The 17417-nt window shown below is 32.6% G+C and overlaps 1 protein-coding gene across 1 annotated transcript; it reads right to left on the minus strand.

Annotated features, from left to right (window-relative positions):
- Positions 1-5849: 5849 nt before the first annotated feature.
- On the minus strand, positions 5850-14615 carry LOC102590271 (zinc finger CCCH domain-containing protein 6). The gene is made up of 4 exons (XM_006342512.2): positions 14307-14615; positions 10728-10940; positions 7389-7513; positions 5850-7111 (listed from the first exon to the last, which is right to left on the minus strand). The coding sequence occupies exons 1-4, from the start codon at positions 14364-14366 to the stop codon at positions 6040-6042; spliced, it is 1470 nt and encodes a 489-aa protein (XP_006342574.1). The 5' UTR covers positions 14367-14615; the 3' UTR covers positions 5850-6039.
- Between the last annotated feature and the right edge of the window lie 2802 nt (positions 14616-17417).

A 17417-nucleotide genomic window follows, 5' to 3' on the forward strand; every position in this document is an offset into this window, starting at 1 on the left:
TTAAAAATTATATCAAAGTAAATATTTTTATGTATAAAATAAAATTTTAAAATTATATATATAATGTCGGGTTGGTTTTTTTTAGTTAAAACCAAATCAACCCAAATATAGTCGGGTTTTTTTCCCGATTTGACTCGATTTGAGATTTGGTTCGATTTTCGGTTTTCGGTTCGATTTTGTACACCCCTAATCATCACTGAAGAATTACTTACATGTTACACCATGTAATCGTAGTCACAAGTTATAGCAGATAATTTATCTTAATTTTGAAATTATAAATCTCACATATTTTAAACTCATATTGAACTTCCATTAAAATAAACAATTTTGGCTTTATGCAAATCCGCATGTGCAATTCCACTAATTATCTTGCTCATATGATCCAAAACAAGGATTAGACATAAGATAAGAACAAAATCCATAAATAAATCTTGGTATATATATTTATATTAATAAATTTTACACTTGATTGTTTTGATATCGTAATTAATTAAACAGGTTCTCACATGGTTTATTGATAAAAATACAAATTAATAAAAATTGCATTGATTATGAAAATCAAGCATGTATGCATTGTTCTAATAATCATATACCTAATTAATCAATGATTTATGGTTAATTGGACTGACCCAAAAACTTGATAGATGTTCATTGAACATCACTGATTTTAATGATTAAAATTGTTGGATATGTGAAGATTTTATTTAATTTGTAGAAACAGATTCTTTTAGGGTATCTAATTTTAATAGAATGCAACTGCTAGTTGGTAGTTCAAAATGAGCTTATTGTTTTTGTCTAAAGATTTGGGAAATCCTCTTTTGTTAGTGTAGTATTTTAAATATGAAATACTAGTTTAGGAGATTTACGGGATTTTCTATAGCGACACTGGAAGTGAATTTGCATCAGGGTTTTCTATAGCGACACTGAAAGTGAATTCGCATCAACATGACTAGTATTATCGATCGTCGAGAATCATAAAGCAGATGGATATTTTTTATCCACAGCTTAGATATTCTTTGGAGATGTAGAGCGTTTCCCTTATACTAGCCATTGTCAAATGTGGAAAAACTCTTTTTTCCTACGCCCATAATGATGTATTTATTCCTAACCGCTAGGGTTAAGAAGTAGGACAAACTAATAGACTAAACAGGCTAATTAGCACCCTTATGGATGTACTCGATCCAATAATTATTTCCAATAATCACTATAAAACAATTATCATCATATATTTTTCATGTTTCAATGTCTTACTTTTTAAAAAAAAATCACTTTGTATATTTAATAACTTTAATTTATACTAGATTTTGACATTATTGTACATGATATGCTAAAGATCACAAGATCCAATGACATACAATATACATTCGGTGTTTCTTTAATTCAAGATCATGTGACTCAAAAGTCTTCCTTTCTTTTTTAAAACTTCATGTCGAATCAAACTAAAATAAAATAAGACGCAAAAAGAGTTAATAAAAAGTACGTGTTAAATATAATTAAGTAAATCAACATAGATCTAATTAATTCTTTACGATTTCCACTAATCTATCACCAATAATCCATCTCTTGAAAGAAAGAAAAATGTACAACATCGATCCAAACCCTTGTGTTCCACTCGAACATATATATAATAGAGAAATTTTGAGGGGAAAAAATTAATCTATTTCAACAAAATTATTATACCTATTTATTGTCACAAATCATAATAATGGTATGTATTCATTGATTTAAAATCTTAACCCGTTACCAGATGGACTCACCCGATACACTATGCAAAAGGGGTCTAGAATCACCCCAAAAATAAAGATTAGTTCGAACATTCATGTAAATTGAACTCTGAAATTTCACGATCGTTATCATATTATTGTTATTGTTATCGGAGTCGAATCGAGCCAAGTAATGAATCAACCCTTCAAACAAAGACTCGTCATATGGAATGACTAAAGGACCAAAATTAGTAAAACCGTACTCTTCCTCTACTTGTGACAACAATTTCTTGAACATTGGATGGTTCAAGTAAGTTATAGGGACAACAAATCTCTTGAATGTGGGGCCCACCGTGACTGCCACGTGACCCGATCGCACATCTATCGAGACGTGGCGACATGTAGGATTTATGTTTTCTTTATATGTTATAAAAGATAACCCGTTTCATGAATGCTTACATGTTGGGTGACCTGATAATGTATATAACTTAACTCGCTTGGAATTAGCCCTCCAATAGTATTATTGAAGAATATATTTTTTTATCTATACGTAGATGTTACTTCCTTCAACTATTTCTTATGTTTACTTTCTTATATTCCGATCTCCATACTAAAAATGCTAGCTCCGCCACTGAATAAATGCAGAATTTTCTGATAAAAATATCAATAATGAAAAAATCATGCATGCATGCGTGGTTTAATTATTGTATAAGTCACCTAACCAATGATTTATGGTGCTGTTCTAATTGGACTAGTTCATTATTAAACACTAAACAAATTTTATTCATTAATTTTATTTCAAACAAATGATAAGCCATTTTAGTTAGTAGTTAAATACTAGGCACTTAATTAAATAAAAGGGACTATGATTAACTAAATAGAAAGTACTTTGAATCTAGGCAAATTATATTAGTATGGTGTTTGTAATGCACATGCTGCTCAGTCTAGTACTAATTAAGAGGTCTCATTATCTTAAGTTAATTAATTGATTAATTAAGTGATATTATGATTATTTGAAATACAAAAAAAATGGTTTTAAAAATCCTCCAATAAGATACTGAAGTAGTCACCAAATTATATTAGTAATAATTTTTTTTCAATCATTTTAATTTATTGAGAAATAGTATCTAGTAATTAGGCTTTATTAGCTAGCTAGATTAGATAAAACAAATATAAATTCTATCTAGTTGTCCAAAATGATAGGTTCGTCTAAAAAGGTATTTTATTTTGAGTTCACTTTATTATTTTTAAAATAAATTAATTAACTAATGTTGAGAAAAAAAGTTTTTAAAATTATTTCATAAAGTAATATGTTATATATGTCATATGTGGAACTTAAATCAAAGAAAAGTTTTTAGAGGTGAGAAATAAAGTTTTATGTTAATTGTTGAAAAGAAAGAATGTTAGTATATATAAAGTAATATTTTGAAATATTTTGAGAAATTTAATCAGATGGGTTTAATCTAAAATAAATAATTTAGATTATTTTAGACCATGACCAATTATATAAAACTTAGAAATTTCTTTCAATCATATTGGAGATTATTTTCTATTATAAGCTTAAAAAATTAAAAATTAAATTCTTATATCGATATGAATAAAAGACCAAAGGTACAAAATGAAGTCAATATATTCTTTCAAAAGTCTAATATTAACTAAGAAAAAAAATTAAGAGTTATGTGCTTTTTTAAGAACGAAGCAAGTTAATTAGTAGTAAAAATTAAAGAATGAAATGTTCAAACCAGCTTCAACTAGGAAATAGCAACACTAATATTCTATATCTTAAAAGGACCAGTGAAATTAAGTTAATGAACTAGCCATCACTAGTGTCTTAATATATATAGACATGTCTTGTCACTAACAATCGATATGGAATAATCAATCTTTATCGATTGATGAGCTCTTATCAAGAACATCAATATTAAGAATATTGTTGTGAGATATAATTTCATTGATGTTGTCATAAGAATCTTGAGGATGGTGAAATTGATGTTTTCTTGATATGAAAATGATTGAAGGTTCATTTCATAATTTGATGATATTGCTCCATAATGGAAAAAACAATTTAGTCTACACTTGTTACAATCCGTGATAAAATTTGAATGGAAAGAAAGATCATAAGGTTGCTCAAATTGTTGTTCAACAAATTCTCTACATGAATCCATAGTACATTTGTTAGACTTGTACCGTTATGTATTAATATTATTTTTTATATCTTTGTAATAAAAATCAGGATAAAATTTATGTATATTCTATCATCTTCTCCTGATTGAAATTCACCAGCTATATTGGTGTTGTGTGTCCACACACTAGAACTGTCAAAAAGGGTTGGCCCAAGCCTCGTGGGCCAAGGAATTTGAAGGGCTAGGGCAGGTGGCCCTTCATTTGGTGGGGACTGAAAATGCTCAACCCAACCCTAGAAGAGCTGAGGGCTGGGGCGGGCGAGCCCTTCTTTTTATTTTTTCTTTTATTTTTTTTCTTTTCAAACTTGTAATTATATAACATCAAAAAAATGAGAAGATTTTCAAATCAAATATGGCAAACAGTGGTGTTGTTTCAATAACACTAGCAAAAATTTAGTGTAATTAGCATGTATCTCGCATACCAGTTATGCAAGTGAGATAAGATAGTGACAAGCAAGATGGGAGGGAGGCGAGGGGGCGAGATTTGTATACGTATCCTAGATACATGTGAATCTACTTTGATAGAGTGTATCTAGAACAAATTAACCTAATTTTGAGTCCATATATTTTGAGATACATGTATCTGGGTACGAAGATTCATAATATTACAACATAGCGTATATTCAAATTATTAGATTATATACTAGTAAGATTATTGTAAATTACTCTTGAATAAAAAGTTTTATCCCATGGACCGACCCCGGCCCAGCCCCGATCAAGCCTCAAGGGCCAAGGGCTTATATGGATCGAACTTATAAGCCCTAATTTTAAATGGGCTTGAAAAATCTTCAAATTATTAGATTATATACTAGTAAGATTATTGTAAATTACTCTTGAATAAAAAGTTTTATCCCATGGACCGACCCCGGCCCAGCCCCGATCAAGCCTCAAGGGCCAAGGGCTTATATGGATCGAACTTATAAGCCCTAATTTTAAATGGGCTTGAAAAATCGTATCTCAACCCTACCCCAACAAATGGTAGGGTTGGGCCGGCCCCATGGGCTAAGCCCATTTTGACGGCCCTACCACACACGTTCATACAGCCAGCTTGTGGAGTCTCAACATTCTAATATATGACTTTCATCGTAAGGAAAATTGCATCTTAATTTACTTTGATTGTATCTTAACTATCACCATTTATTTGTTTACTAAAAAACAAATAAAATTATAATTCACTTTCATTATTTTGGTTTTAGCTACGGTTTTCTGACATGTATTGAGCCCTGTAAAGTACCAAATTGAGGTTTTGGGTCTTACAAACAACATATTATTATGCATATATGCAAACCCTACTTAAAAAAAGGTCACTATTATTTCTATAAATATTTTAACTGAATCTATGAAAAAAAGGAATTAGTAATGTTTTCGTAGAGAAAAATTACAAAATTTTCCACTTCTCTAATCTATTTTTCATCATTGTTTTTCCTAGTGAGCTGATTTGGTGAGAAATGAGCGAGAAAATCATGTTCTTTTGCATAAGTTTCCTATTGAGTCGTGATAAGAACCACCTTTGTTTCTAATAGTCAATGATACGTTAGCAAGTATAAAAAAAATGTTTACACTATCGACCTACTATATCATTGTTAAACTCACGATAACCATCAATATATACAATGGCAACAAACTCAGTCCAAACCCACAAGTGCAATCTAAGGAAAGTGTTGTGTACTCGAACCCTACTCCTACCTTAGAGACCTCAAGTAAGGCATATAAAGTTTTTTTTCCTTTCAGTTTCTCACCCAATATTCAGTACCTGCATTGGAACCCAACTCTAGAAAGTCCCACACCGCTCTCTAACAAAGTCGACTTCATACCCAGAGGGACTCATCCGAACCCTTGCTAGTCAAGTTTATATACACGTCTTTATAGGTACAACTACTATCAACACTAAAGCATATAACTAGGCAAAATAACTTCATTAAAGGTATTGGGCATCATGCAAGCATCATAATAAATGAAAAAGTAACAGAGAAGAAAGTTATCACTTCTGTATTGCAATTGAAATTTAGAACCAAAAAGTAAAATATTTAATGAAGTTGACTCATTGTAGGGAAATGGAGGAAAAAAAGGGGGCAAAAATAGCCGAGCTGCAAACAAGCAATTCCTCCCTTGACAAAAAAATTTAATGTACAGAGAAGAGCCAAGCTGCATTATTATGTACCAGTAATCTCCCTATCCATTTTCATTCTCTTTGAACTTTGGACCTCTGGCAGGCTACCCACCCCCCGCTGTTGGGGGGAAGCATCATGCAAATATGCACAGTTGGCGCCATGTCGGCATCCTCTTGAACTATTATAATAGATGCAAGGCTTCATTATCTTAGGTTTTGTATCTCTTGAATTGTAGCTATTTTGTGATTCTTGAACTGAACCTAACTGTTGGTTGTTTCGGTTGCTGTTGTTATATTGTGGTGGTAATGTTTCTTGCCTTTCTCCTCCATGCTGCTGAATGAGAGACTTGTAGTAGTTGATGTCCCTAGCTACAGGTGCTGGCATAGAGGAAGTAGGTGTTGACATAGTTGCTACTGGAGCTGGTAAAGGAGCTGACATGGGCTCGGGTATACGAGGCCTCAAACTGGGAACGGGTCCTATTCTACTTGGAGCAGAGTGGAAGGGGCCGTTTGTCGCACCTGCCATCGAGGGGATAACTAGCTCTGTTCTACTGACTTGAACTGGAGGAGGATCTGTCCTACCTGAGTGATAGAAAGATGGATTGGCTCGACTAACTACAGGTTGAGATGGAGCAGCAATACTTGATGCCTGCAGCCTTGTGTTGGGCATGTGACTAGCAGCAGACATGCTTTGGGTATTCATAGCTGGCACGCTATGGGAGCTGGTGCCTACTCCTTGGTGTGTAACCAGTTGCCCAACAATTTTTGGGTCACTCAAAATTTTTATAAGCAGCTCGCGATCAATCAGATTTCCCTGGCCACTGTCTGCCATAAATGCAGTTAAAGCTGCCTGAGCTTCTGCTACAGCATCAATCCCCAAGCCAGCAACACCTCCCGGTGATGAGATTCCATGGACTGGAAGGCTATTTCCGGCACTTCTATTGCACAAGGGAACTCCAGACTGCATTACCTGGGCAGTTGAGCTGGCAGCATTAGTAAGTATAGCAGTGCCAAATGAAGGATCTGCTACCTCCTCCTCTTCAACAGGTGTTAAGGGTACAACCGGTGTGTGCTGATCATTATGAAGGGTTTCATCTCCAGGACCCATAGGAGGACTGCGTGGGGAAAAAAGAACAATTTAAAAGAAGTAACATCTAGAACTAAAATAAGATCAATGGAAAAGAAATTTTAAAAAAATGCTTTTAGAAGAAACAAACCAACAACAACATATCCAGCGTAATCCCACAAGTGGGGTATGGGGATGGTAGGATATACACAGACCTTACCCCTACCTTTGTGAGGTAGAGAGGGTGTTTAGACTCTCGGCACAACAATGCATTACCAGAACAGGCTAGAAAGAAAAAATAATCCTACAAGAATGAAGAATCATACTTTGGAGGAATGGAAGATTCACGTGGATAAATTGCTTCAAGAACTCTCATCTCACGTTGTTTCTGAACCTCCGTGTCATTGCTTTCTTCACCGGCAACCACTCGCCAATTTGTATCCAACACAAACTGTTAAAAATCAAGAAAGTGTTAGTAACTAGTACAGTGATGCTATGACTTCATGTGTGTAAATATGTGAGAAGAGAAAAGGAGAAAAAAATTACAGAAAGAGAGGAAAAAAAATGCCAAGAGAATGCTCAAAATAAAGAACGCATGCTTCAAAACCTTACAGAGCATGTATAAGTAGCTCCTCCCCCCAGGACACACACCCAAACCAGTACTGCTTAAGTGAAATTATCAATTCAACTTCAAATTGGAACATGAACATCCAACGCCAGTAGACTATCAATTGTTCATTTCAATTTCAGCACCACACTTCTTGTTAATCAACATAGTTTAGGGACCCAGCAGGTCCTGACTCAACATATAGCTCCTATTTCTCCATATAGTTACAATCAAGTAAACAATCTCAGATGTATTATGGAATCTTTTTTGTTTTGCTCTGCCCTTTTTTTGTCCGTTCCTCTCGACAAAAGTTTCTAGAAGGATGGAGTTACTACAAATGTGCTTCTCTCCTCAGCATCTCTCTGTGATACCTTTGATTGGATTCAAAGAGAAATGCTTTCAGGAACAAGAGGTTATCATGTGATTTTGTTTGAAAAGGAACCAATAAGAGAAAACCAATGATACTGGGAAATGTTTAGCAGGTATAAGGAGGAATGTGGATATATGTGGGTTCGAAATGCATTTCCTTCCTAGGAAAGTTAAACCAAAAAATTATTCTAAAGGTTTACACAGTATTATTTGCTTTATCATATGGCCTAAAGGCGATTAGTAGCCTTACTCGAAGTGAGTAGAATTACGCCGCAATACCAAGCTAGTTTGGGTTGGGCTGAGTGTATGAATCCTCACTATCATAAATACGGGGAAGAATCTAACCTTATCCAAGTTGTGCGTACTTATCTGGAGAAAAGTTATCCAAGTTGTATATGGGAATCTGTATCCAAGAATTAACTCATTTATTTCAAATGGCTCAACAGGTGGAAACTCATCTATTTGGATTTTGGTGGATCCTTGGGTGGGAGATACATTTTCCTATTTTCATCCCCTTATATATATTACTCCCTGAATCCCAATTTATTTGGCTTTTTTTCCCTGTTAAGAAGGACTGAAACCTTGATAAATTTTTTGAGAAAGAAAACCTTGATAAATTTTTAAAAAGACTAATATTTATATTCCATTTTTCCTTTAATGAGATGCTTTTCCAGGAGCTGCAGGTTCTGTTGCAGATTCAATAGGAAGTTAACTTTGTCATTTTTTGCATATTTAGCTATGTGTCAACTGGCACCTACAAATTGGGACTGAGGGAATTGCTTGCACACTGCTTGATAGCACACATCAAGTGTTTCTCATAAAGTAGTAAAAGGAGAAGAAAAGAAGAGGAACTCTTATTCAATTGAGTAGGTTAACATCATATAAGAAGCTCATTCATAAAAGATTTAGACAACAGTGGGTGACATAAAAACAAATGTCAACTACATAAGAAAAGAAATTTTAACTACATGAATTGAGGAAAGTTAAGAACGAGGAAACCTTCCTAATTATTTGAATTTCTTATTATCAAATAATCATTAAGAATATTGCATTATTTTAGATATATACTAGTAACATACTTCTCTAAATCTCTCAACTTTGACAGATGTTTTTGTTTCTCTTAAAACTTGAATAATATTATAATAGAAATGCAGATGACCTCAAATCATCTGTTTAAGTACTTTGCTGCATACATCCCCAGATGGCTTTAGATATGGCGAAGGGGGGGGGGGGGGGGGTTGAGCTTAAGCCGTATAAAAAAAAAAAAAAAATATTTCCAACCCGCCCCGCATAAATTTTTTAATATTTTCTTTTTTTAATTAAGTTTGATACTAAAAATAAATTTCATAAAAATAAATTTATTTTCTCATTAAGTTATATTAATTTAATAGATAATGACTTTCATTTTATTTTTTAGAGGTCAATTGAGAAGCATGTAAGAAACCATGTAAGTTTTAATTGAACCATTTTCATTTACTATCTTGAATATTTTAGTAACTTTAAAGAAACTATCTTAATAAATAATATTCTATCACTCTTATAACATGTAAAATGTTATAAGAAAGTTAAAATTAAGTTAGAACCCGTATAAAACCGCATAGACCCGCAACCCGCCCCGCATTAGTTTTTAAAAAAACCACTTCAACTCGCCCCATATCCCTCCCCACCCCGCACAACCTTAAAACCGCCCCACCTCGTATAGCCTTAAACCCATCCCGCCCAACATCCACGCCACCCCATTGCCATCCCTAAATGGCTTAGAGCTGGAATGAACTCCAAGTTGATACTCTGGCAAGTATTTTGTCTCTTCTTTTTCCCTTGCTGAAAGCGAAAAGGTAAGCAACTTCGGCAATTATTTTATCTTCATCATCCAATGGTTATTTCCTGCAGTTTTTATTCAAATTATATCTGTTTTCGAGTTTTAATGGATGGCCAGCTCGACATTATCATGCTCCTACTTCCAAGCAATGTTTTAAACGGGTATATTGGGTCAAAAACAGACTTCGCAAGAGATTTTCCTTATCAAATATAAGGTTTTTGTCAAAGACAAAGAAATAGGGTTTTGGCTCAGTCTACAGACTTCACGAGAGCTACTCGGGAATTCTGTTAGTTCGTTAAATCATTTATCTGTCTGGAAGTTTCAACACTATGGCCTGTAGATATAAAAGGAGCAATGCAAGATTCCTTTTGTGTCCTATATGTCAGTTTTTTTATAGGTTGCTTTTGAATAATCAAATAGAAAGTCTTCTCTTCATTTGCATTCTTTCCTCTATATTGAAACGGCAACAAACTCAACTCAGCCATTCAGCTTTTTTGATACGTAGGATTACAGTAAGAAAGTAAAGTACCTTATTTTTCTTTTACCAACTAATATTAAAGCAATGTTCATAAATTCTGAAAATTTCAGAGCAAAAGCTATATTTAAAATAAACAAATTCTACACCCCAACACTAAACTAGTTGTGGATTGACTATATGTTATTTTATTCCCCTTGATCAGTAGACTATAAATTCATTTTTAGACATGATAAAAATTCAAACTGAACAAGGCTATCACTGAGCATTTGGTTCATTCATTTTCACGAGGGAAAAGTCCAACTATTTATCATACTACTAACATCCTAAATAGTGCTAACAAATAAAATAATACCTGAACAAATAAAGTAAAATTTTTAAAAAGCGCAACTTACAGAGGGAGGACGACTCCATTTGATTACAGGGATTTGAGCTACTTTATTCTTCCAGAGGCTTGCAGGCTGTGCACCCTCAAAGCCTGGGGGTAAATTATCATCCGACACCAAAAGACCTGCGTGCAAAGGCAATGATATCTTTGCTTGGAGATGATCTTGAGCTCCTCCTAATCCAACTTGGGAAGGGGAATCTTCAGACAGGAAAAGTTTTACCTATTAAAAGAAAGATCTATTCAGGAAAAGCATTCTATTTGGCAGCATCAGTCGATCAATACATATATATTCCAACACATATACATCCCATTCAGAGAAAAAGATTTGATTAAAATTTGTGCCAAAAGATATCATTCATCAAAGGGTAAATAGCGATTTTAGTCCTTCTGTTATTGCATTATCCCAGATTTAGTCCTTATACTATTCATCTGAGCACATTAAGCCTTCAATTAATTGAAACATTTGATATTGGTCCTTCAAACTAATGGAAGTTAAATTTTTAACAGAATTATCATTTAAAAGATCTGGATAAGCCCGGGCGAAGCCACTAAGTGTTGAATTAATTTTCAGCTTCAAACAAAGTCTGGATAAGTCCCTGCTAATCAAAGAGATGGGCAAACAGATCGAAAACAAGATCAGAAAGCAGCATATTACCATCTTTTTTGGATAAGTATATTACAAGCTCATTCGTTTAGCTGATTGAAAGTAGTGATAAGCATCAAGTATTGAAAAGCAATTTTTGGTGTTAAAATTGATTCTATAAGTAAGTAGTTACGTGTTTGGATAGAAGTGTTAAAACTAATAATAAGCCACCAATGTGTGGTTAAAAAAGTGCTGATAAGAAATTTTTCTGTTAAAATGATCAATATGTCATAGTATTTTGATACTTCAGAATTAATAAAAATATTATTAGGGATAAAATATTAAAGCTTTTGGTAAAATGAAAAGCGTCATTTAAGCTAAAAAAGCCATAAGTTGGAGGTGACCAACTTATGGTTGGAGTTTACCAAACACATAAATGAATCAAAAAGTACTTTTAATCTAATTTGACCAGCATATAAGCTTAACCAAACATCCTCTACCATAATAGAGAACCAAAGCTGAATGAAATAGAAAATCAAGGACAAACTTAAAGAAGACAGGGTAGACATTACTTGCTTTCATGGAAAACTTTAAGTTTTTGATTCATGATTGGTGGCCATCACATTCGTATCAAGATAAGACTTTATTACTCTTCTCAAATGGTGCTAAATCGGGTCTGCCCAATCAAGCTTATCATTGGTATTTTTTAGCACCTTTCCCCTGCTCTCTACCCTATGCTTCTTTTACCCCTTTGTCCTTGATTTATATTCGATGTGAGACCTTTACATTATAAAGCAAAAAGACTAGATGATCATGTTGTCATACTTGGTTGATTTAACTGGACCTTTTGTTTTTGTTTTTCTACACATAAAACAAATATCCCCAAACATCCCAACATGATTCCTCTGCATGACTTCTGATAACATAACTCAAACTACAGGTAGACCATTATGCATCATTTGTCATCAAGACAGCCTCTAACCCACCTACACGCTGATTAACATGCCTTTTGGCCACTTGAAAGTTGAAATTAAATACATAAGACCCTATCTTTCACTGGAAAACATCATTGAACCATGACTGGATTAATGCATAACTCTTGTCCATTTGCTGTTCAACATTTCCCGCCTTCATATGTCAATTTTATTGATATTAACTTAACATACTTGGATCCCTGCCCAGAATGTATTTATCAAAAACTTCATAATCTATACATCTGAAAAGAAAGGCAATCATTTTGTGGTAAAACAGATGATCTTCTTAAGTTCGTTTTATATGAAAGAGGGAATATCCTAAAGTTCTGTTATTATCAAGTGTAAATTAAAGCAGTGCCAACCTTTGAGAAGTAATCTTTTCGACATAGTTATTAAGAATACAACAACTACTATGCCTCAATCTCAAAATTAGCAAGGGTCAACTATATGTATCTTTCAAGATGCGTTCCCACAATCTGGACCTACTTAGTTCTAATACTCGATACTTTATCTTTTAAGACATTAAGAATTTTTGTTTCATCAAAACCTTGGTGGACAAGGTGAGCACAAGCTGCCAGCCAACACAACCATTCGGCATTAACAATTTTTTTTAAAAAAGGAGATGAAGAAGAAACTTGGGAATATGTATCTTCTTCATCTTTTTCAATGAGCTTGTGCCTTGTGCTGATTTCTGTCATTAAGTTCTCCTGCGACTGTCTTCACAAAAACTCTCAGAATATGTTCACAAAGTAGAACAAATTTACAAGTATAATTTATTTTTTTATCAAGTAAAAGATTTCATTGATACTTACGAACCAACTTGGCCGTAAACAAGAGATATAACAAAAAGGGAGAAACCTACAAAATATGGTTCTCTCCAAAAGAGACCCAATGAGTGCACCAAAAGAAGATAAGACATCAGAGACTACTCCTCAATTAACCAAAGCTCAGCTCCACCCCCTTCAAAATCTCTCCTATTACTCTCCTTCCATTTACAAGTATAGTTTCACTAAAATTTGGAACTGCATCAACCTTTTCCCTTCTTCCTCTGTTTTTGGACGAGTACACTTGAGAAAATTTAATCAACACATATAACAGGATTCTTTGGTTTCAAACTTAATAAAGTAGTTTAGCTATCTCTTTCGTCTAAAATTAGTGTTCCATTGTCAATCAATGAACATATCAATCAACTACCCCTTAATTCCAAACTATTATGGTCCTCAGCTAAATCATCTATACCCATCCTGCTCTAAGACTAAGATAGTCTGGCTGTCAAAATTTTAACATTAGATTTCAGTTTCCAGAATTACTAAATTCTGGCAATGTCTTAAACATATAACATCCTAAACAAGTATCGAGAAAGTAACTCCATATCATTCCCCATATCACTCAATTTAACTTGACTAACAGTAATAAAACTTAACAATTGAGCTTAAAATACAATAACAAAAATAACCAGGCTTCATTCCCAAACTAACTTGAAGTGGACTATATAAAAAGGGCAGTCCGATGCACGGGACTACAGCTAAGGGTCGGACCACAATGGTCTATTGTACGCAACCTTACATTGCATTTCTACAAGAGGCTGTTTCCACGGCTTGAACACGTGACCTCCTAGTCACATAAACGCAACTTTACAAGTTGGATTGGACTATATGAATCATCAAACTCCATTCCAATCTTGGGTGTAAAAGAGAGCTGGATTGGACTACATGAATCACCAAACTCAATTCCGACTTTTAACCCATTCCACTCCAATCTTGGGTGTAAAATAGACCTATACGAATCAACAAACTCCATTTCCAACTTTTAACCCATTTCAATCCAATCTTGGCTATAAAAAAAACCTCTTTTGTATCACAACAATCAAATTCATCAAAATAAAATGGTTTATCAACACTTTAGAGTTCATCAGTTCCCAACTCAGTTTCATTTTCCTTTTTTTAGGGTTATTCAATACTCCGATTACATTGTACATACAATTACATCAATAAACTATGAAAATTACGGATCTTTACATAAATTATACCTGACAAAGACTATCATCTGAAGCCCAAGTAACCCTTTTCGATTTCTCCCGTCCTCGCATATTTACAAATACAAAAAATTCCGATTCGATTCGATTCAATTCTCAAATATAAAAATCTTAAATCAAATAGGATTAACAGTGATTTTATTGTCAAAATTCGCTCCAAAAACCCTAAAAAATCAGCTAAATTTTGATCCGATTTTGAAAAAATCGATTTTTCCGATGAAAGTAAATTTTACTTAACAGAGAGAAGAGAAAGAGAAAAAAAGAAGAATAGAGATCAAAAGGCAACCCTAAATAAGAACCCTAATTCCTCTGAATTTTTTAATTTTTTTTTCTGTGCCCCCTTTTTATTTATTTTTGAATTAAAAAAAATTAAATTATGAACTGTTCACTCACTGTTATATCACTGGATTAAAGAAGAAAAAAAAACTGGTCAGTCTGTATTCCTTTTCTATCTTTTCTTAAATATTTTATAAAAATAATAATTACTTGCATGTATGCATTTGTCACTTAATTTAGTGTTTTTTCGTTTCAATTATATGATGTATTTTAATTAGGTGTGAAGTTTAAGAAAAAATAAATATTTTTGAAATTTATGATATCAAATAAGTTATATATGGTTGTATGGTTGTATTTCATCTTATTAAGCAAATGACTTAAAATGAAAGTGTGTCTTATAAATTGAAACAGAAGAGTAGTACATGAGTACAATACTTTATTTCAATTTGTTTAGTGTGATTGGGAGTACGAGGATCGAACTAACTAATATTTAGTGTAAATTTTAAATATAGAATTATCAACTTTTAAACGTGAAAATTATTAGTCTTGATGGATAGAGTTATCTGGTACATGTTGATGGGAGGTGGTACATATATCGTTAAATTAGTTGAGGTGCAGGTAAAGTAGTACTATATAATTATATAAAATAATATATATATTAATAACATGTTCAATATAATATCACAAGTAAGTTTGAAAAGGATGGAGTGTATGCTGATCTTACTTTTACTTTATAGAAAGGTTGTTTCCGAAGTCAAACTCGGGATTTGAAGACGAAAAGATATACCACCAATGACTAATGCACATTAGTTAAAGCATACCACCCAATGTCGATTAGTATGATAATTTTATTAAACATAAAATATATAACTAATGTACAATTGTATAAATATGAATTAAATGATTTTACTAGATAAAGTTTCTTTTGTGAAGTGACGGTTTTGAACTTCACTTTGCATCATGAGGTTTCAAGTTCAAACTAGTTATGCATCATATAAAACAGGCACCCAAATAGTTTGTGTCTTGGGATGCCTAATAAAATATATATAATAGCATCTCAAAGTATATATATATATATATAATTTTTCAAAGTTAACGATTGCACGTGTATTTTCGAAGAACACGATGGTCATTTTCTCCAACAATGTGCTAATTTTTATAAGATTTAATTTGCTAAATAAATAATTAACTTAAAATATGTCAATGTTATCTAAGAATTTTATGTATATGTCAATATTCCTTTGTGGCATGAACTTGGAGCTTTAGATGAGGTAATTATCCAGCTCGAAAATAATATAATAAACTAATTTAATTTATAAAATCTAAATTAATTATCTGGCTCATATATGTTAAAATTTAATTCAAATTTTGTACGAATCAAACTCAATAACTTTTTTATATGTCTACACATCGATAACTTGAAACTTGTAATTTAGACATTTTTTTGATAAAACATTTTGTAGGGATTATATTTTTTAAACATAAACTATATACGCTTACACTATTAGAAATAATTTTAAAATTCTCTCTGTTTCACTAATAACACAATACTATTATACTACGACACTGATTTATCGTTAATTTGGACCGAGAGCTACGTGAATGCTCGAGAACAAAAAAACTCGTCCTTAATTTTAAATATCCGGTTCATTTACTGGTGCGTATATATAGCTAGCTCTGACATATTTTAAATAGTTAACTTATCTATGTAATAGGCGTTTGATGATACACACAAAAAAACTCTTTTAAAATTTGAAAACATACTATATCATATGTTCATAAGCACAATTAAAATATGTGAGAAATTAAATTTAAAGGATTGTCAATGTATTCTGTCCCGTTTAATCTATTTTAGGACCGGTATATGTGCACCGTCCATGCCAATAGGGCAATCAATGTAGCCAAGTGACAATCAACTATTCAACTTGCTAGGCAATTTGTGGATAATCCATCAATGAATTGTTGTGTTGTGTGATATAATTTGACTTATGAGGTTAAGGTCGATCCCACGAAGAATAACACAGTTCTGATCTTGATGATTCTTAAATTATCAAGTTGAACAGATTCTTAATTGTTTTTATATTTTTAAATAATGGATGAAAGAATTAAAAACACATAAATAAAAGTACGTAATAAAAATATGATTAGTAAAAATTGCAGGATTAAATGATATGTAATGAATTAATTTCCCAATTATTGGATTAGTCTTGAATTAACTCTGAAATTTGTGTTTAAATAGCAGTACTCTTTTATCAACCTTGGACTTAAGTTGATCGCTAGGGTTTTTCAACTATTAACAACGTTGTTTTAAGATTATTTAAAACATAATAATAATTGAGACCATTAATTAATAACTTTAATTTAGGGCCGCAGTCGAATCACGATATCCATGATTCGAAATCAAATTAATTATTGGAAAAATCACGCCATATACACATTTAAGAGTCAATTTTACGGGTTTTAAACATACTTTTAAAAAATTCTTACTTATAACAGTTTATTTACGAGTTATGACATATCATTTAAAGTTAATTTTATTTAAAAATCAATTTTAATTTATTTAATAAATGATTAATCTATTTATGGTTTTTTATTATTAATTAATAATATGTAATTAAATTGATTTATGTTCCTTTTTTAAATCTGAAATTATCAGTTACATAGATATAGGGATTCACCTACAATACGTTTCCTTCTTTACCGTTACCACCTCCCATACGTCAATCCCACCCCCTCCCCCCACGCTCATACAATTCTACACGCCATCAACACAGTAGCCCACTTTTACCTTCATCTATCACATCTTTCTCACTACCAAACTACACCAAC

Source organism: Solanum tuberosum, unplaced genomic scaffold, assembly GCF_000226075.1.
Source record: "Solanum tuberosum cultivar DM 1-3 516 R44 unplaced genomic scaffold, SolTub_3.0 scf00034, whole genome shotgun sequence".
Taxonomy (NCBI): domain Eukaryota; kingdom Viridiplantae; phylum Streptophyta; class Magnoliopsida; order Solanales; family Solanaceae; genus Solanum; species Solanum tuberosum.

What these genes read in the sequence shown, in the direction of transcription:
- LOC102590271 (XM_006342512.2), bottom strand. Translation starts at nt 14,366, where the DNA reads ATGCGAGGACGGGAGAAATCGAAAAGGGTTACTTGGGCTTCAGATGAT. An exon ending in CAGATGATAGTCTTTGTCAG is followed by an intron (nt 10,941 to 14,306) that starts GTATAATTTATG and finishes TTCTTTTAATAG; the next exon opens with GTAAAACTTTTCCTGTCTGA. An exon ending in AATGGAGTCGTCCTCCCTCT is followed by an intron (nt 7,514 to 10,727) that starts GTAAGTTGCGCT and finishes GATTTTTAACAG; the next exon opens with TTTGTGTTGGATACAAATTG.